Raw genomic sequence first — 20,076 nt, 5'->3', positions numbered from 1 at the left:
GTTGGAGCCGTCCGGCGATGAAGGTCTGCTCGAACCCCTGAAGCTGTCTGTCCGCTGCTTCTTGTGGGGTGCCTGCCTGCCCAGGAACCGGCCCTTTTTCTTCCCCGCGGTCATCTGTCCCGCGTTCTGGCTGCAGTGGGGCCAGCCTTGGTCATCCGAGCGTCCTTAGGAACTTGTCCTTCTCAGCTACGTTTTCACGTCTGTTTGCACAGACGTCTGTCTGCAAAGCCGTCTCTTGGGATTTTTAAAATGTCTTGTTTCCTCGTCACTTTCCCTGTGTCATTTCTTATTTTCTGTATTTGTGCTTTCTCCCCTTTTTTCTTGAGCAACTTAGCTGGTGGATTGTCTGTTTTGTCACTTACCACCCCTCGCCACACACACACACACACACACACACACACACACACACACACACAAACAAGACTCAGAGTTATTGTTTAGCTCTAGTGTTTTAATGGAAAACTCCACCTCATTAATCAGTTTTTCCCTCCATTGTTTCTCTCCATGCATTTTCTTTTGGGTTACTCTGTTGTTATTTTTATAGTTTTTATGAGCTGAGATTTGTTGGTTTATTAATTTTGTTTTTTCACTTTTATTGATAAAAATATTCATATAATGAATTTTTCTCTGACTACTGCTTTAAATGCATTCCCTAGGTTCAGATATGTAGTGTTTTCTGTGTAATTACTTTTTCAAAATTCTATTCTTTTAGTTTCACCTAAGAGTCAGTAATAGGATTTTTAAATATCCAAGTGGAAGTGCCTTTCTGTTTTGTTGTTGTTGTTAATGATGTATACTTACATTGCATTGTGATCAGAAGGTCTTGTCTGCAGTGTTTCTACATTATGGAAGTTGTTGATGTTTTCTTTGTGACCTAAATACACCATCACTTGTGGTGAATGTGCTATAGTTTTTTGAGAAGGTGTATATTCTCGGTTATCAGGGTGTGCGGTTCACTGCGTATCCACAAGATCTGCCTTGGTTGATGGTGTTGCTGAGATCTGTCTCCTTACTTACTCTTGTGCACGTGCTCTGTCTTGTACGGATGTGGTGTACTGAATCTCCCACTATGAGTACGTTCCTACCTGCGTCTCCTTGCACATCTGTTGTGTCTGCTTCGTAAAAGTGGTGGTCGTGTTATTTGGTGCACAGATTTCATGAGCATTGTGTCTTTGTTGCAGACTGTGGCGTTTAACATTAAGTACATCCTCCTGTGTTTAATGCTTTGGGACTTGAATCCTACTCGGTCTCCTTTCTTTTTGTTTTATTTACCTTTGTCCATCCTTTTAATTTTTGGCTTTTCTGAATGACTTTATTTTAGGTGTGTGTCTTGTACGCGAGCCCAGTTAAAAACTGTTTTCTTTTAATAAGGGGGTATTTGAACCTATTTTTACGTCCTTAGTAGCCTGTGTGATTAAACTCTTTATTGTCTCACTTTCCTGTTTCTTTCTCTTATTCTTTAATACACCTGTTGCTTACACAGCACTGACCTGTCCATTAATCAGAGTGTTTGCCCTTTTCCTCTTCCTTCACCTCACATTTTTCAGTTGAATTATTTCTGCTTTGTCACTATGTAATTTTTGCGCATCTGCCTTTCAGCTTAACTACACCTTTATTTTGGTCTAAAATACGCACTTACGTATTTTTGAATGTGCCTCATAAATCCTTTGCTGGAGCCCCCAGTCATCACTAGATCAGATAAAGCTGACCTTCAGAAGGGCCGATTGGGGTTACTGTCGTCCAAGTCCCTGGTAAGGCCTGTGCCAGTCAACTTCCTTTGCATCTTCATTAATCTGGGCCCGTGGGCCTCGAGGACTTGGTCCTTACCTTTGAGACCCCATAGCTTCATTAGGACACGTCTCAGAGTTGATTATCCTGGGTCATTTTTCCCAGGTACCCTGTGAGAACTTTCGTTTGAAGATTCAGGCCTTTTTCTATGCTGGAAATGTTCTTACATGTTAAATCCTGGCTTTGCGGTTCTGTTTTGTTTTCCTCTTTCGGGAAGCCCGACTCACGGGTGCCACTGCTTCGTGTTCTCTCCCTGCCACGTCTGTCCTCCTCGTGTCCTGTCTTTCCTTGGTGCCTTTGTTACTTTTCATTTGGAGTTATTCTCCTTGGATGCTCTGTAGTTTATTCCTCATTTCTTTCTTTGTTTTTAATTTTTCAATATTTGTTTTGAGAGTGAGAGAGAGAGAAAGAGAGCAGGGGTGGGGCAGAGAGAGAGGGAGAGACAGAATCCCAAGCAGGGTCCATGCTTCAGCGCAGAGCCTCACATGGGGCTCGGTCCCACGAACCGTGAGATCATGATTTGAGCTGAGATCAGGAGTTGGACGCTTAAACCTACTGAGCCACCCAGGCGCCCCCATTCCTCATTGCTGAGATAATTTTGTTTTTCTTCCATTATCTGATGCATCTGCTCACGTCACTTTCTCCCTGTTTTGGTCCTTTTCTGTTTTTAATTTTATATTTCTGATTCAGGGTAGTCTTTCCTGTCCTCAAATGTTTGAATACGTTTATGATTTTAGGGTGTAAATTCCAATTTTCTTTTGACTCATGGTGGTTTTCAGGAGTAACTCTTTACGGTATTGAGGGTTTTTTAAAGATTTCTAGTCTGACGGCAGCCTCTGTGGTTAATTTGGCCCAAGTGCAGGTGCCATGGCTGCTGTTGGCTGGCTGGTTGGTTTTGTTGAGGATGGGTGGGTTGAATCTCGTATTTCCTTTTTGCTCATAAGACCCTACACTCTCCCTCTTTCTTTTTAGCTTTACACTCAGTCGCCAAAGGGTGGTTCTCCCTGCCTTTTTCCTGTTTTCTTCCCCAGAAGCTCGGAGTTTTGCCGATGCCCCTGTAAATGGTGTCTGTCCCCTTCTGCCACATGTGTGCACCTTCAGCCCCTTCCCTGACCCAGGCTCTCTGCTCAGGCACTTTGTAGCTCTTTTGTGTTTGTACTGGACTTCCTCACCCCTTTGCTGGTGCCGTTCTGTGTCCTATGCTTCTTCCTTGTGCCCCTGCTCACCAGAGCTCACGTCGGCAGGTGCGTGTGTGAGCTGGGAGCACGAGGCGCCCCGCACTGGCACCTGCTGGCTTTTCTGTCTCTCACCCTGTTTTCCGTCGTTCACGTTCTCTGTCTTCACATTGTCCCACAGTGTGGTCTTGTGTAGACTCGTAGTTTGGTTAGGGGAGCCGTAGGGAAGTCATGGCTCGTAGCCAGCCTTGTCTTTGGCCACCTGGAGGTCGAGCACTTACCCCGAGAAAGTCTTCTCAGTGGATTAAGGGACTTGGAGTTCAACATTTTCCAGCTTAATCTCCAATTTCCATTTAGCCTGTAAGGCATGTTAGAGGTCAATAAAACTAGCACTCTAAATCCATGATAGAAGGTTTCTATCCTGAGTAAATCCACTGAGTAAAAAAATAAAGCCAAATTAGAAAGTACAGACAGGTATTAGCACAGACGATACAAACGTGGTACAAACCTTGACGATGGTTTGCCAGAGGCCAGGCGGCCGAGGGGGCAGCAGCGTGAGCGCGGGTCCGCTGAGCTGGTGGGAGCTGGTCCAGCAGCGGGGCCGGATGCTGGCCCCGGGCCGAGGTCGGGCTTCACCGCCACATGCAGGGGTCCTGTCGCTTGTCAGCTGGGCATCACTGAAAACAGGGTGACCCTTCAGAAGGCTCAGTCTTGGGATCTTGAGAGTGAATGCGTTTTTCCTTTAGTATCAGAGGATTGCTTTCGCGGTTGGCCTTCTTCAGTTCCTGGGGAAGCAGAAGCCAAGTGCTGACTTTCCCAAAGCTTATCAGTTACAGAGCATGTGTGCAACTTGAAAATAAGTACGATTAATTTGCTCCTCAGTGTCAGCAAGACCATAAAGAATTACTCACCTGTGAATTATTCATCTCGTATGAAGAAAGTTTGTAACTCGAAACCAGGCAAAATGTGTTGAAGCACATAACTAGTTTCTGGAACAAAATTGATAGGTTTTGTATATTTTCAATATCAGTAAACCAGTCACAATAGTTTATTATAAGAGTTTCACCCAAAATTGTTGCAGATGGCTACTTTAAATCTATAAAGCTAAGTTAACACCAAACAGTGCTACAAGTAACGAGGTTAAATGTAACTGATGGAATGGGTTCCTGAAAGACGACGTTTAAAGTCACCCCCCGAATGCCCTGTAAACTTGCCGGGCTCCGCAGGGTCTGCATTTGCAGCTGACATTTTCCGAAAGCAAATCCAGTTAGGGTTGTGTGCTCTAGGAGGCTCTCTGAAGTGACATTTGGTGTATTTCAGAAGCGGGTGTGCAGGAGACTCGAGGCGGCTGGGCAGGAGCGAGGCTGCCCCCCGGTGAAGGTGAGCGCCCCCATGTCCTGGAGCGGCGAGGGGCTCCCTGACAGCGGCCAGCGGTGGCCACGCGCGGGGGTAGGTTCCATTCCCACCAATCCAGCTGTGACCCATTTAAATATTTTAATAAAAAGTGTAAATAATCACTGTTCTGATACATCTGCGGCTGTGATTTGTTAAATAGATTCCTCACAACGGTGGAAGGAACTCGGCCCAGCCTTGCCCGAGATGTATTGCGGGGGAATCTGTAAGTGCATTAACCTTCTTGCTGTGACATAAAAGACAGACTTGTTCTTAAATATTAGATCCATAAAACAAAGTTAATAAAAACGGCAATTACATTTCTAAGGAATGAGGGATGTAAATAAAAAGGTGCAGATTGATTTAAGCTTTTCTTGGCATTCTGCTGGGGTGCAAACTGATTTGTTTCCAGCTTCAGCTTGGAAACAGAAATGAAAATACACTTAAAATTTTTTCTTAACACAGAGTTCAGGGAAGGGAACAGGCCACTGGATACATTTAATAGAGATCATTTGAGGACGTCTTGGAGGAAAGCCCTGACCTCATTTAATTATCCGAATAGGGATGGACATTGTTTTCTCTTTTCTCTGCTTAAGCTTTCTTTCGTGTTCCTGTAAACTTTACAGAAACCACAGATTTCAGAGGGAGAAATGCAGTATTCCCACCATTAAATCAAAGTAAAGGAGGCCTAACATAGCCAGAGTCACATTCCCCATCTCCTGTATTGGGCAGGATATCGTAAGGTTGGACACTAGCATCATACCTTTGTTATTAATTTTGGACTTACTCTAAGAACAAGTTAATATGTCTTTTGATAACCTCTGTAGTTCTTGGGGTTTTTTTATGTTTAAATTTAGAATCATAATATCACAATAAAATGGAATTACGTTTGACACATAGAAACCAGGAGAGAGAGAGAGAGAGAGAGAGAGAGTGTGTGTGTGTATGTGTGCGTGTATCTGTGTGTATGTGAGTATTTCTTAGATTTCCCCTTACAGATTTTTAGAGAAATGTATTGCTCTGTTTCTGATAAGCAAAAGATTGAGTCAATAAATTATAAGATTTTCAGTGGATATATTGCAGGCTACTGTATTTTACAGTGAGAAGCAATGGTTTTGTTTTTAGTGAAGACCTAAGTGTCGGCTATCGCCCGTGTGAACCTCTGGTCACCTGAAGTCATTGGAGAAATAGAAACCAAGCTTAGTGTTTGACTTGCTTTGTAAAGGTGTGCTTTTCGATTTTTTTTTTTTTAATGTTTATTTATTTTTGAGAGAAAGAGAGCGTGAGCAGGGGAGGGGCAGAGAGAGAGAGGGAGACACAGAATCCTAAGCAGGCTCTAGGCTCTGAGCTGTCAGCATAGAGCCCACTGGGGGGGGGGGGGGGGGGCTCGAACTCACGACTCGTGAGTTCGTGACCTGAGCTGAAGTTGGACGCTCAACTGCCTGAGCCATCCAGGCGCCCTGCTTTTCGACTTTTTGTGGTCTTTTCGTCAGGAGAATTCCTGCGCATTGTGCTTCATTCCCTGGTGTAGTCCTTGAACAAGGGCGGAGTCAGAGATCCAGCGGTCGGAACTTACTGTACTTTAGGTTGGTTCGTACAACAGCTGCACCTGCGCTGGATACAAATACGTGATGTTTACCCGGAGAGACACGGCCCCATTGTGAGTAAATTGTGTCAGTGCTGGTGACTAGATGGTGACCTTCCTTGTCCTCGTCCCACTTCCATGGAATGTATCTCTCAAATCCCCCCATGTGTTGGGCAAATACTTGCAACGTAGTATGGATTCTTACTGCTCTAAGAGGTTGTGTTCTGGTATGAATGGCTTAAAGAAAAAAAATTTGGCTCAAACAGCTGATTGGATCATTTTAGCTAATACTCTGTTTGAACAACAGTATCTATTTGATTAGGATTTTTCCTTCCTTTGTAACTCCCCAGGCTTGCCTCTGTTATGTTTCATAGGAAATGAATCTGTGAGCAGAGAACCTATATTGATATGTAAATACATCATTTTTTCGTTAGTGCTCGATATTCTTTTCATCTAAATTTCAGAAACCGACTTTAAAAAATCAGTTTCCCTTTATCAGTAGTCATTCTCAATAAAACTTTACCCAGGCTTGGGTGATTTAATATTTACACCCACTGTTTCTAAAAGTCTTATGTAAATAAAGATTGAAATGTGAATTTGAAAAGTCACACCTCTTGATATTTGAACAGACTATAGCTGCGTATATCTTCTTTTTCTAATAATACGGCTAGTTTCTCTCCTAAGCTTTTAAAATAATAAGACGCTATTTTTGTATTCTGGAACATCAAAAGGTTCAGTGTTAAATAAAAAGCAAATAGTATTTTTAGAAATGTGAGATCCCAGGGAGCAGTGCTTACCAGGAAATCACCAACAGACAGCAAGTCCAACTTGCAGAAGACTTCATTAGACACACGACTCCATCCACAGACGTGTGCCCGTGCACACAAGTGTGCCCCTTCTGTACCACTGTTCCCGTAGTGGAGCCAGGGTGGTGACCTTGGGTCACAGAGAAGCACAGGGTGCACTGGGGAGTCCGTGGGGCCCTAAAGGGAAACTCCCCTTCTTTGGTGCTCCCTGCCTCCCTCCATAACCTCCTTTGTGCCTCGTTTTCTGGTGTGGTTCTGACTTGGCGGGACCTCACCTGATCGGCCGGTCCTGCCCTGAGTCCTCAGGCAGCTGTCGCAGCTCGGAGCCTGAGTTTCTGCTGTCATTCTACTCCTGCGCTCTTGGTTTTTAGCACGAATCACTTCTCATGAATGCAGGGTCTTGGCTTCTCACGTATGCGGGGACTTCTCGGTTGCCCTTCTCCATCCGCCTTGTCGCCCAGGCTGGCGCGTGGTCTCCTCCCTGTGCGGTCTGTTCTGGCTCCCCTTGCAGCGACCGCCATTTGGGCCTTGCCATGGGGTCTCTGCTGTCGTGCGTGCTGTTCCTTGGAGGCACCTTCTCTTAGCCCTGCTTCGTCCTGCTCGGGTGACCGACGGCTGCAGTGAAAGTGGCCCCTGTCCTTGTGGTGGGACGTGGCGTTCCGTCCTTTGGGGAGTCCACCCTTCCCCAGGCCGGGGTGCCCCCTCTCTGCAGCCCCGTCCAGGGCTGCGAACCTGGAGACAGTGCCAGTGGCCACCATCGCTGATGACCTCTCCTTCGTGGGCGGTTCCAGGACTGGGCCACAGCCTGGCCACGACGCCTCCTTTCTCGGGTCAGCTTAGCCCGCTGGGTGCAGGGCCCACGGTGGCCGAGTGGACCGTGGAAACTGTGCCATCCTTTGCAAATTCTAATCCGTTCGATGAAACCCAGTAGGGCCGTGAAAGATCTGTAGGGCAGTCAAATGAAGGTATGTGGTGTGGGGGTGGGGGCACCGTAAGGCAGGAAATTGTAGGAAAAGCAATCTCCCTTGTTCTTTGAGGTGCTGTGTCCTGGCACCAGTTTTCCAAGTGGCATCTGGTCCCCGTCACCCTAGCTCCCCAGTGCATGAGCCCTGCAGGGGCAGGGCCACCTTCAGATTGTATTGGGTCTGCATGATGGTCGCCTGCCCGGTTTTTCTCAGCTCTGTGCCACACCTTTGCTCTGCTCTGCGTTGTGGAGACTGTGCTTCCAGACTCCTTGGCTTCTGGTTTCTGACCCTGGACCCTGGAGTGTGAGGGAGGGTGGGGTGGAAGCCAGGGCACCTCTCTCCCCCCACCTCACCCCCAAGGCAGCCTCTCAGCCCCTCCCTCTAAGATGCCAGCTCCTGCAGAGTTAGCCCACTTGCCCCCAGCTCCTGCCAGGTGGCACGGGCTTCTGGGCTCTGTGGTCATTTTGCTTCCGCTTGTGTTCCGTGCCGGGGCCTGCGGCTGTCTGCGTGGGGGCGTGGGCTTGCCTTGACCTCCCCTGCAGGGCCTCTCTGCTCTTCTGTGAGTGGTTGAAGCCATATTAAATTCCCTGCGTGAAATACCTGCATTCGTTTCTGAACTGTATCCTACTTAATTGCCTGAAGAGTAGACCAGTCCTCTTGGACAAAAAAAAAAAAAAAAAAAAAAGATTGCAGTTTTAAACACGGGCCTCTGGGTCTCTGTTGCCCACCCTCAGGCCTCAGGGTGTGGTTCAGCAAGGGTGGCGTTTTGTAGCACGGGCAGAGCCTGCCCCGGCCCCGAGCTGCCTGGGCGATGTGGTGAGCCCGGGCATTAAATCGAAAGAGTCAGGCCCTTTAACATTGCTCATCACTGGTGGTGTTTGTTCTGTTATCTGGGGTGAGCTGGGTTTTATTACCTAAACTGGTGCTGAATTGCCACAGAAAAGCTGATGTGCAAACCACGATGTTTTGGTTTTATGGATCCCCCCCCAACACACACACCCCAACAAGTTGATTTTAGATAACAGCCTGTTCATTAGTGATGAGGGCAGGTACTAAGGGAAGTAGACCTAATAAGCCTCTGTGCTGTTCCCACGCTGACACTGAAGTCCCTTGACTGACAGTGCAGGGGAGGGGCGGGAGAAGGAGAGGCGGGCGGGGCGTGGGGTGTGTGGTCCAGCCTGTTGTCCAGCCTCCCGGCTGCAGCAGCCCAAGTATGGTTACTCTGATTCTGAATGGATATTCTTGTTTTCTTTGTACTTTTTATCTCCAAACGCGTGACCTTTAAATTATTTGTTTTGTGTTATTTACCCACCTGTCTGATTGGTAAGTGCTTCCTACATCTGTGGCATCTCTAAATACTGGGCTGAGACAGGAACCAACCCAGGGCCCAGGGTGCAGAGAGCCTGCCTTTCTCCTGGCCTGCGTCGCAGCAGGACGATGGCTGTGGCCAGGCTTAGTGGTCCAGGCGTCTAGCGGGGACGAGGCCGGGATGAAAACGTGGTGTTCTGACGCAGCCGAAGGAAGATCGATGAGCAGCTGTTTGCTTTTTGTGCCCCATTTCAGCACTAGCTGCTTCTGGTCAGTCCTTCATTCTTATGTCCTGAGAGAGGAAAACACAATCAGGTGGGTTCAAGGGAAATTTCATCGATTATCCCGTGAGAATCAAATCATGCTTGTGCATTTCCCCAGCTTGGCCAAGGATGCCAGACTTTGTTGAACCTCGTGCATTCATGCTTGAGGAGAACGGGGCCCACCATGGTGGGCGGGCAGGCAGGCTCCAGCGGTCACCGCAGCCCGCCCCTCCGCCCGCTCCTCTCGGCTGGTCTTTGTGTGTGTTTACAGCCCGCGTGCCAGCCTCACCAGCCCCCCAACCCCACACATGGCCGCAGAGACCAGCTCTCACCTGCTGAGAGGTGCTGCAGTGAGTGAGTGAGAGAGAGAGAGAGAGGTGTCCTTGTGGACATCACTCCCAGATGCCAGGAGAGCGTCTGGGCTCAGACACAGCGCTGAATTGTTCAAACTGGATGAACACGCTGGCTGAGAAGAGAGTTGGGCTGTGTCAGTACAGCCAAGTGTGAATCCCAGAACAGATGAGTTTGGATAGACTTCTTACCAAACCTTCAGATTTAGCTTCTGACAGTAAATGTTTTCTCTAGAATACAGCAACCAGGAAAATTGTTTTGTTTTTTTTTTAACTATGTTATTGAGATCAGAGCCTTCAGATAACTAGAAAAACCAAACAAACATTTCTTTCTTGCAAATAAAATAAGTTAAACTGTGAGGAGATGGTGAATGGATTGAAAACACTTTAAGAAAGATGTAATTTAGACTTGCTAGGGGCATGTTAGGTGTGCTGATGCAAATGTATCCACCTTCTGGTACAGATAAAAGCATGAAATGCATAGTTAATGTGTAATAAGTGAAGAGAGAGAAAACAAAAGCAGAACAATAGATACAGACACATCCCTGGTGGCAGTTACTAAGTCCCCACCTTTGTTGAGTTTGGTCCTAGAGTAGGCCGGGGGGACTGGGGGGTGGAGAGGCTGGGGGACTAGAATTCTGATGTCCAGAGGCAGATAGATGTGACTTTGGCCAGTGGAGGTGTGGGAGCTAGAACCTGGACCCTTGCCTAAAGTTCCGAGCCTGGAAGATCTACTTGTCCCTTAAGGGGACTAGAAATTAAAACACCAGGCCATACACGGGTGTCTGGGCCCCAGGCTGGTTCTCTTTCTCAGTGGTACAAGAACCAAAAGCAAACCATGAACATAGAAATAGATACAGACTCTCGAAGTCCATTAAGGCCCTGGATAGTGGCAAATGCAGAATCGTCCTGCGGGCACACCTCCACCATCCAGAGCACACAGGCTGCAGAGGTCAGACAGTCTGCACTGAGGATGCCAGAACAATTGTCAGAACAATACAAATGACACCCATAGATCTGTGGCTGGGGTGAGGGGGGTGTTGGGGACACATCAGGAATTATAACGAGAATACAAACCCCCAAGACTCTGAAATAGAAAAGAACTTGAAATTTGCCGTAAGACTGATTGTTTTAAATTTAAAAATGATTAAAGAGGAAATAGAGCCATAATCAAAGATGAGTATACTGTGAAACGAGAATTGGAAGGTTGAAAAAACTAACCTAAAAGTGAGTGACATGGCCACTGAAGTTAGATGTAGTTAAAGACAGAATCCGTGAACTAGCTTTGTCTGGAGAAGTCATCCAAAGCACCTCACGAGATTATAAAGAGACAGAAAGTATAGAAGGTGTGATGCAGAGTCTGAGGAAAGAATGGAAACCCCATCAGGAAATCCAGAAGGAAGGAGTTTAGAGAAGAGGAGGAAAAAATAATGAAATGACCCGACTTGAAAAGATTCATGGCTTTTGGAAAGATAGTAGCTGAGAATTTTCCAGAATTAAAGGAAAGACCTGTGTAGCCAGACAGTCTTGAAGCAAAAGAACAAGGTGACGAAGGTCACCTGTCAGATGTCAAGATCCATTACAGAGTGATAAGGGTTAAGACGGTGCTGGCCCAGGGATAGAGAAATAGACCAGTGAGATAAAAGGGAGAGCGTTAAACTTGCATATACGGCAACTGACAACAGTGTAGAGACTCAACGGCAAGTCAGGCGGGAAGGACAAGGTCTCTCAACTGTGCTAACATACGTGGCCATCTACATGAGGAAAGGTAAGAGCAGATCTCTGCCTCACAGAAATCAATCCTGGGAGGTGGGGGGAAGGTTAAAGACCCTAAATGTCCACGCAGAATTGTACAATCTAACAAACTCACAGGGGAAGGGTTGGTATATTCGGCTATGAACATAAGCTACGTCGCATGCCAAAATCCCTCCACACTGTTGAAGAAGATCCCATAAAGCAGGGAAGACATTTGTGACATAGCAAACAGAGAGTCGCAGATAAATGGACAAAGTGTATGAATTGGCAATTGAGAGAAGAGGAAACCCAATTAGCCAGTAAACATAAACAGATGTTAAGCCTTGCTAGTAATTAAGGGTATCAAATTTAAGCATCAAATTGGCAGATAATAACAACGATAATAGCAAACCTCAGAAGTGTGGAAAAGGGAATGGGACATCCATTCCGCTAGTCCTCCTCCCCTGACTTCGGTCCTACCTCCTTACCCTTTCCCCTGGCTTAGATGGGAAGGTTTCCCAAACTTGATCCCTGTCAAGATGATCGGTAGGAGACTGATCAGGAAAGTTGTTCCGAGTCACTCATTAGAAGCCGACGACAGAAGTGAGGGCGGGGTGTGGGGTGAAAGGCTCTGCCCACCTCATTCGAGGCCGTGCACGTTGACACAGTGAAAGGGAGAGCAGATCCCTGCTAGGGAGGGTGGTGGGCATTCCCTGTGACCCAGAAGATTCTTCCCTGGGAGGAATGCACACAAGGTAATTGTAGTTGCATTGTTTGCCAAGCAAACAGCCAGAAACTCGACTGTCCTGTGGGACAGTGGGTAGGTGAGTTTGGGTATATGAATTTGACAAAGTATCACAGTAAAAATGGATGAACTTAAGGAAACTACAGAAGGATGTGTATAGAATGATGCCATTTAGATACAATTTTAAACTTGTAAAACATTGATATTAACTGAAAGAAGACATTCCTGAGAATGAGAAACTTCAGGTTCAGGATGACGAGTTCGTTTCTCCTTAGGGAGTGAGGGCTCAGGATGTACAGGGTGTTCAAGTTGTATCTGTCATGCCCTGTCTCCCAAGCCATGTGGTGCTTCGTGAGGGTGGGTCTGTTTGTGTCTATACCTTTCTTGTGTTCCTGAAATCATGGTGGGTAGGCCTTGCACATGACCTGTCAGCACATCTCTCATGGAGCTGCTTAGGAGGCAGGGAGGGGTCATGCTTTGGCCACAGACCTCTCGTTGGTGAAAACAGACACCAGGAGACTTTGGAATAGTGTCTTTGACACGCTCAGAGGACAGGTCCTTTGTGGACATGTGGGCTGGCTGTACTAAGCACGAGGCTAGGATGGCCAGCGCAGCGGGGATGGCAGAAGAGACAATGTAAACAGACCAGTAACAGTGAAACAAATTGGGAAAGTTAGCAAAAAGCTACCATCGCAGATGGCTTCTTAGGTTAAAAAAGTCCTACCTGAAGTAACAGAAGCATGAGTTAACATTAGAAAACCTGCATTGATCAGAGGAGAGAAACCAAGGATCATCCAAATCTAAATAAATGCAGGCTCCAGATCCCACTGATGGGAAGAACTCAGCAAACCAGAACTAGAAGTGTTTATCCTGGGAAGGTTTAGGGTTCGTCACACTGGGTGGAAGCATTTCCGTTGATGAAGAGGGAAACACAAGTTTGCTGCTGTCGCTCGCTCCCTGACTACCCAGGGAGGGGTAATGCTTCCATTTTGGACACCGTGAGATGGGAGAAAAGAAGCAATGGTGTAACAATTGGAAAGGAAAAGATAAGTTTTTATTTCAGATGATACGATTACCCACATAGGAGATCCAAGAGAAGTCACAGATAAAGTGCTAAAACTGATGTTCATTGCACTTGTTGGGTAGAAGATGAACGCTCAAACAGGATAGATGAATGGATAGAGGAACTATAGACACACTCCACAGAATGTTACCCAGCCATAAAAAACAATGAATTTCTGCCGTTTGCAACAACGTGGATAAACCTCGGGGGTGTTACGCTGAGTGGGGTAAGTCAGAAAGAGACATACCATGCAGTCCCACTACCGCGTCGGATCTTTTATTTAAAAACAAAAGCAGCTAATACATACTGAGAACAGGCTGGTGGATGCCCAGGGTAGGGAGTTGGAGAAATGGGTGAAAGGGATCAAAAGGTGAAATGGAAACAAAATTTTTAAAAGACAGCAACAGCAGCAGCAGCGGGTAAGTGGATTCTTTAAAGTCCTCAGACTGCTCACAAGGCAGCCTGCTTCAGATCGCAGCATCCCCTCGAGGTGCCAGATGCCCCTTCCCTAGAGCCCATGCCCGTGAGCTTGAGAGAAAACAATTTTATGATGATAGCTGGATTTTGGAGAGTGTGTCCTTAGTGCCTGCTTTTGAAGTCTGCGAAAGCTGTGTGTACAGTTTTGTTTTTAGCTTTAAAATCAAGGCTTTTCCTAGAATGTACCTTCCTCCACATTCCCTATTTTTTTTAATGTTTATTTTATTATTTTTGAGAGCGAGAGAGACAGAGTGTGAGCGGAGGAGGGGCAGAGAGAGAGGGAGACACAGAATCAAAAGCAGCTCCAGGCTCCGAGCTGTCAGCACAGAGCCCGACAGGGGCTTGAACTCAGAAACAGTGAGATCATGACCTGAGCTGAAGTCGGACACCTAGCCACCCAAGCCACCCAGGCGCCCCCCTCCATATTCCCTATTTGTAAAATACGGTCTGTCTCGAGCAGCAATGTTCCTCTGTGTTCCCCTCAGCCCCGTTCCCCATGGACGTGAGTACCGTGAGTCTCCTTGCTCTGGCAGGTGGGGCAGCCTCTGCCTGTTCAGTCTCCATCTTCTTTTCCCCAGCAGGAGCCCCTGACTCAGCCTCAGAAGGGGGAGGAGGTTGTGGGACGCCACCCCGACTTCAGTTCTGCCCACGTGTCCTTTCCCCCTGGTCTAAGTGCACTGCTTCCCAAACTTGATCCTGTCATAGACAATCGGTAGGGAGGATTATAAACCGTTTGCTCATTACTGTTCTGAGTTGATCATTAGAAGCTGTTGCTGAGTACCGCTGAGTACTACTGAGTACTGCTGAGTGCTGAGCTCTGTTCCTATTGCCCACTCCCGCCCCCTGCAAGGGTCTTCATTGGGTAGGCCGGGGCGCGTTCCAGTGCCTGAGAGCTCTGGAAAAGCTGGAGCAGAGGCAGAACGTGACTTCAGGAATCAGGGCTTCTTTGCCTTCACGTGGGCCCCGCTGTCCTCAACGACTCAGACTCATACTGGCACTTTAACTTCGTAAGGAGGTGGAAAGTTCAAATACAGCATTCCTGAATTTCTCAGCAGTTCGTGCTGGGACCTGGTGGAATGAGGGAGAGCTCACTCCTGGGCGTGCCCCTCCCTGCTGCTCAGTGCAGGCTCTGTCCTGCACGACACAGGGCCCGGGGCACACTGGAAGGGCACGTTCAGGTTCCACCCTCATCCCCTCCCACCTCACCATACCCCTCTCCAGCAAACAAGGGTGCTGTAGTGTGGTAGTGCTGTGGTCTGTCCTCAGCAGAATGTACCTGCAGAAAAGGCAGACCCAGGCCCAGGAAATAGGCTCTGGAAGCAGAGCAGGGGTGGGAACATCCCGTTGGCCCCGTGGATTCCTTACCCCATGGAGAGGTACAGCCAGGATGGGCTGGGGGGGGTCCTCTGGAACATGAGGCCCAAGGTGGTGGGTACACTGTTAAGGGAGCTTGGATGGAGGGAGAGAGAGAGAGAAACTCTTAGCAGTAATAATTAGGAAACAAAGCACACTCGTATTATTTCTTCTGGATGTGAGAAGCAGCAAGCTCTTGGATGACTAGAAAGACAGAACAAGAACTTCTTAAAGAGTAAAATCTGTTCCACTCTGAGGAGATGGTGAAGTGCATTAAAAGGCAAGTTAGCACTTTAAGAAACGATTTAGGCTTCCTAAAGTCTGGATTTGACTTACTGTCCAATATCCTTTAAATTCAACCTGAAGGATGCCCTTCAGTATTTCTTGTAGGGTAGGTCTAGCTGCAACAGACTTTCTCTGTTTATCCAGAGATATTTACATAGCCCATTCATTTCTGGAGGATAGTTTGGCTGGATATAGAATTCTTGATTGACGGTCTTTTAGCACTTTGAATACACACTGTCACTGCCTTCTGACTTCTGTATTTCTGATGAGAAGTCAGCTGTTAACTTTCTGGAGGGTCCCTCTCCCTCTCTGCCTTCAGGAGGATTTGAGTTTTGACAGTGTTATTCTGCTGTGTTCAAGTCTGGACATCTTTGGGTCTGAGGCCCTCCCAATATTAGAAACGAATAAAAGCTGTCTTCTAAAACATCTCTCTCTTGGTGGAAATACATTGGAGTTGTATTTTATCAAAAGTGGTGTATTCCCCCTGTTTCTTATAAGATTACTTTTTAAGCCCAGTCAGGCCATAAGGTGTGGTCAGTCAGCATGAGACTCACAGGTAAGGCACAACACCTTCTTCCTGCCTGTCATGTTGGAGACTTAGCGCCCAGATCTCCCCTGTCAGGCACAGCGTGTTGTAGTCAGAGGACTAGGACCTTGCTTCTAGATTGGTGATAGGACAGGCTCCTTTTTGGGTGTACCTGTGGCTCTTTGCTCCAAGAGGGACATTGACCAAGTGGAACGAATTGAGGAGAGGGAATGGAACGAGGCAGGAACTCCGAGCATTGGCGAAAGGCTTAAAGGAGCAGTTTCTGTGTTTTAAGATTCTGGACTCGGTTGGGCGCCTGGGTGGCTCAGTCGGGTTGGGCATCTGACTTCAGCTCAGGTCACGATCTCGCAGTCCGTGAGTTCGAGCCCCGCGTCGGGCTCTGGGCTGATGGCTCAGAGCCTGGAGCCTGCTTCTGACTCTGTATCTCCCTCTCTCTCTGCCCCTCCCCCGTTCATGCTCTGTCTCTCTCTGTCTCAAAAATAAATAAACGTTAAAAAAAAAATGTAAGATTCTGGACTTGGCCTTCATATTGACGTGGCTCCGTCTGTCTCATTGTCCCGAGTCTTGTCCATTCTGCCTCCAACACATCTTCAGATAACCCCGTCCAGTGGAGAGGGGGTGGCTGGGGGCTGGAGGGAGACCTCTCAGCAAAATATTTTTTTAAAAAAATTTTGGTATTTGGGCTACATGGTGGTGGTGCTATTGGCAGCAGTAATGATGATATGATGATGATGATGATGATGATGATGATGATGATGATGATGAAGAAGAAGAATTAAAGAGCCTGATCTAGTCCCCTCCACCCGGGATGTCCCTCCCTCAAGAGAGGCCCCATCTTCCCTGGAGTCTTGCCTCCTGGCCCTGTCCACTGCACTCCCTCTCCCAGAGCATCTCAGAGTGAGCTTCCCAAGCTCTGTGTGACCCCATCTCTGCCACTTCCTGTGCCTGGGGCAGTGCTTCCTCGCCCAGGCTCCTGCTGCTGAGGGGCTCAGGACAAGAGCTTCCTGGCCAGAGAAGTTGGGGAAGTGCTATGTCCTTTCCCCACCTTTTGGAGAGTTGATGGGTAGTAGGTGATTAAAGAGCCCAAGAACCACAGTAAAGACTCTTGTTTAAATGTCCTTTTATAAAGGGATGCTTGTTACACATGCAGTGCAGAGGCTATTTTGGGAAACAGAGGCCTGTTGAATAAATTCAACACCTATAAATTTCACAATCTGGGCACAACATGGCATTCCAGATAGATCCCTGTCCCTGCCTGTGTGTGCTGTGAACCCTAGCTTCAGTCATCACAGATGACTTCCCTGGTTCTGGGACATTCTTTTTTATTTTTTTTATTTTTAATTTTTTTTTTAATGTTTAGTTTTGAGAGAGAGAGAGAGAGAAAGCGTGCGCGCGCACGAGCGGGGGAGGGGCAGAGAAAGAGGGAGACACAGAATCCGAAGCAGGCTCCAGGCTCTGAGCTGTCAGCACAGAGCCTGACGAGGGCTTGAACTCATGGACTGCAAGATCATGATCTGAGCTGAAGTCAGATGCTTAACCAACTGTGCCACCCAGGCACTCCTGGTTCTGGAACATTCTGATCCGTTCTCATTGCCAGTGAGCCCTCTCACCTTGTAAGATTGTGTTCTCCCTTCTTGGTCCACTAAAATACCTGTCCTGTGTAAAGCCTTTGCTGACTGCTACTTGGGTAGAATCTGAGATCTCCAGAGCATCTTATTCCAATCTGCCGGGATGATCCATCCTTGTGAAACATGCTCACAAGCCTGGGTGCCACTTCCCCCGCCGTGTGCCAGTCCCAGGTCTTTCGTGTTGGGTCCTATGGCTCAGGGCAATACCTACCTTCGAGGAAATGGACACCATCGTGGACCAGACCACTTTGTCCCCTCCACTGCCTGGCCCAGCCTACCCTTCCTGGCCTCCACAAGCCCAGGGAGCCACTGGCATCGTGATGTGGTCTTGGAGAGCAGGGCTCCCCTGCCAGCTGCTGTCATTGGGCCATGGATCCACACTGCTCTCTGCTGGGATGGTGACCAACTGGGACGAAGGTTTCTAGCCTCTGGACAAGACCTCTCACTTCACTGTGGCACAGTGTCGGGCCACCTGTCTGCCCCTAGCCATCTGGTCCTTCCCAGTTATTTCTGCGGGCAAAGGCGAGGAGGCCTCAGGTGGGATGGGCAGGAGCCCTGGACTGTTACCAACTGGGGTTACTTCCCCTGACAGGAACCACTACAGCTTCTCTGTGTTGGGTTCCTATTCAGTATTTAGTCAACGTCGTTTGAAAAAATTCTATTTCACGGGATGCCTGGTTGGCTCAGTCAGTTGAGCGTCCAACTCTTGACTTCGGCTCAGGTCATGATCTCACAGTATAGGAGCTCGAGCCCCGCGTCGGGCTCTGTGCTGCTGACGGTGTGGAGCCTGCTGTGAATCCTCTGTCTCCCTCTCTCTCTGCCCCTCCCCTGCTCGCACTCTATTGCTCTCTCTCAAATAAATAAACATAAAAAAAAATTCTATTTTATGAATATATAAGTTATATTTCCAGTCTCTTTGTTTTCCTTCATAGCATGTAGGAAAGAAGAAAAATGCTTATTTGAGAACATTCTATGTAACAGGCACCGTAGGAAGTGCTCTAAATATGTTTCATTATATGTTCTGGATACTCTGTAAATGTAGATTCACCTCAGAAATAAAACATTCGTACGAGCGTGCGCCCTGTCGTTCTAAACGCAGTGCTTTGTGTCAGTGGACAGACAACCGCAGCGAATTACTTCCCACGGTGTACTTTTGTGTCGTCGTAGGGACATCTTAGCCACACGGAGGACTATTAGAAGGTGCAAGTGGGAAGGCTCCGGTCTGGGTTCCAGCCATCCACGTGCCAGCGAGTGTCGTGTCCTGGACGGACGTGGGCGCCCACCTGTTCACGCTGCAGCCCGTTGTCCTCTCGCTCGGGTGACCCCCGTGTCCACCACGCCAGAGCCAGGAGGACCCCGTCCCCTCAGAGGAGCCTTCCGACCGTTGTTACCTGCCCCAGCCGCCTTTCAGATGTCAAAGTTAAAAAAAGATTCAGTGTCAGATTCCCTATGAGGTTTGAGGGCCCAGTGGCTTATGGAGCCTCGTTCGGGCTCTCCCGTCAGGCTTTCCAGTTGTTTTGTGGGTGTGTCCAGGGCTGCTTGTGCTCTTTTTTAACTAAAAGACTTATTTTTATATTTAAAATACTCTATAATCTTAACCTGGATTTTACTAAGTGCTGGTATCCAATCTGTTCCATGTAATTCCCCAGCCGAAGTTGTCAGGCACAGGGCTTCCTTTATATTAAAGTGAAATTTCTTATTTCTCTCGGGTTTTCAATGCATCGTCGGGGTGTGCAGACTGGCGTCATTTTCCCTGGGTCTGAGGGCTTCCTGACACGTCCTCGTACTTAGTAGGCAAGGTCCTCTCAAAACTACTGGGTTATAGGACGACTCTGGCTCTTTGCCCTCCCAAAGCCCGAGCGGGACGGCGTCCCTGCACCCTCCGTTTTCATCGGTCACCCCCCGGCCGTGTTCTGTGCCGGTGCCCGCCCCAGCACTGACATTGGAAAGAGCCGGTCCGCAGTCCCGTGTGTGGTCGTGGAGGGACTTGGTGTTGCACAGAAGGGCAGAAGACTGGGCGTTGGGAGGAGACGAGGCCAGTACCCGTGGTGACGCGGCTTACCCAGAATCTCAGGCGCACCGCTGTGTCACGGGGAAGAGATCGGACTGTTCTGCCCCCGGCGGCTTGGAGGTCACCAGTCATTCAGCCCTGGGTCAGGGCACATACCTGGCCTGAGACGAGACCGCAGTCCTCACCAGACAGCCAGGGCTGAGAGCCGTGAGGCTGAGATTTGTGGCCTTAGAATACGTGCTTCTGAGGACCTTTCTCGCACTCCTCTCTTCAGAGTGAGGCGCATCCGAGCTCCCAGGGAAACAGTGGGAGTTCTGGAGTTCTTTGGTTCACCTTTCTGGTGGGTGAGCTTGACCTTGCCCCAGATTCACGGGGACAGGAGGTGGCCACTTAGTTACTCGTTGTTTTGGTAATTACCAGTCGCCCACACATCACCCCAGCTCTTGACGTGAACCAAAAGCTTTTTCTGTGGACGCTAAGCCCCGGGAATCCTCCTGCCTGGTGGAAAGCAGCTGTGTTCAGAGCCAGACACACTGGGTGCAGGTTCCCCGTCCCCCATGGCGTCTGGCCTCATGAGCCAGTCAGCAGCGTCCTGGAGCCT

General features: G+C 48.2%; 1 protein-coding gene across 1 annotated transcript in view; it reads left to right on the top strand.

Annotated features, from left to right (window-relative positions):
* Positions 1-19,167, top strand: part of CD2H10orf143 (chromosome D2 C10orf143 homolog) — a 45,985-nt gene extending 26,818 nt beyond the window's left edge. Inside the window, exons 2-4 of the mRNA XM_045439267.1 lie at positions 4,284-4,412; positions 4,519-4,581; positions 18,632-19,167. Coding sequence (XP_045295223.1) covers positions 4,284-4,412; positions 4,519-4,581; positions 18,632-18,661 — 222 coding nt within the window. The 3' untranslated portion in view covers positions 18,662-19,167. The remainder of the gene's footprint in view (positions 1-4,283; positions 4,413-4,518; positions 4,582-18,631) is intronic.
* Positions 19,168-20,076: the final 909 nt, after the last annotated feature.

This window comes from Leopardus geoffroyi, chromosome D2, assembly GCF_018350155.1.
Source record: "Leopardus geoffroyi isolate Oge1 chromosome D2, O.geoffroyi_Oge1_pat1.0, whole genome shotgun sequence".
In the NCBI taxonomy this organism is placed as follows: domain Eukaryota; kingdom Metazoa; phylum Chordata; class Mammalia; order Carnivora; family Felidae; genus Leopardus; species Leopardus geoffroyi.
The sequence above is the reverse complement of the archived record's forward strand: the minus strand, read 5'-3'. Positions and strand labels throughout refer to the sequence as shown.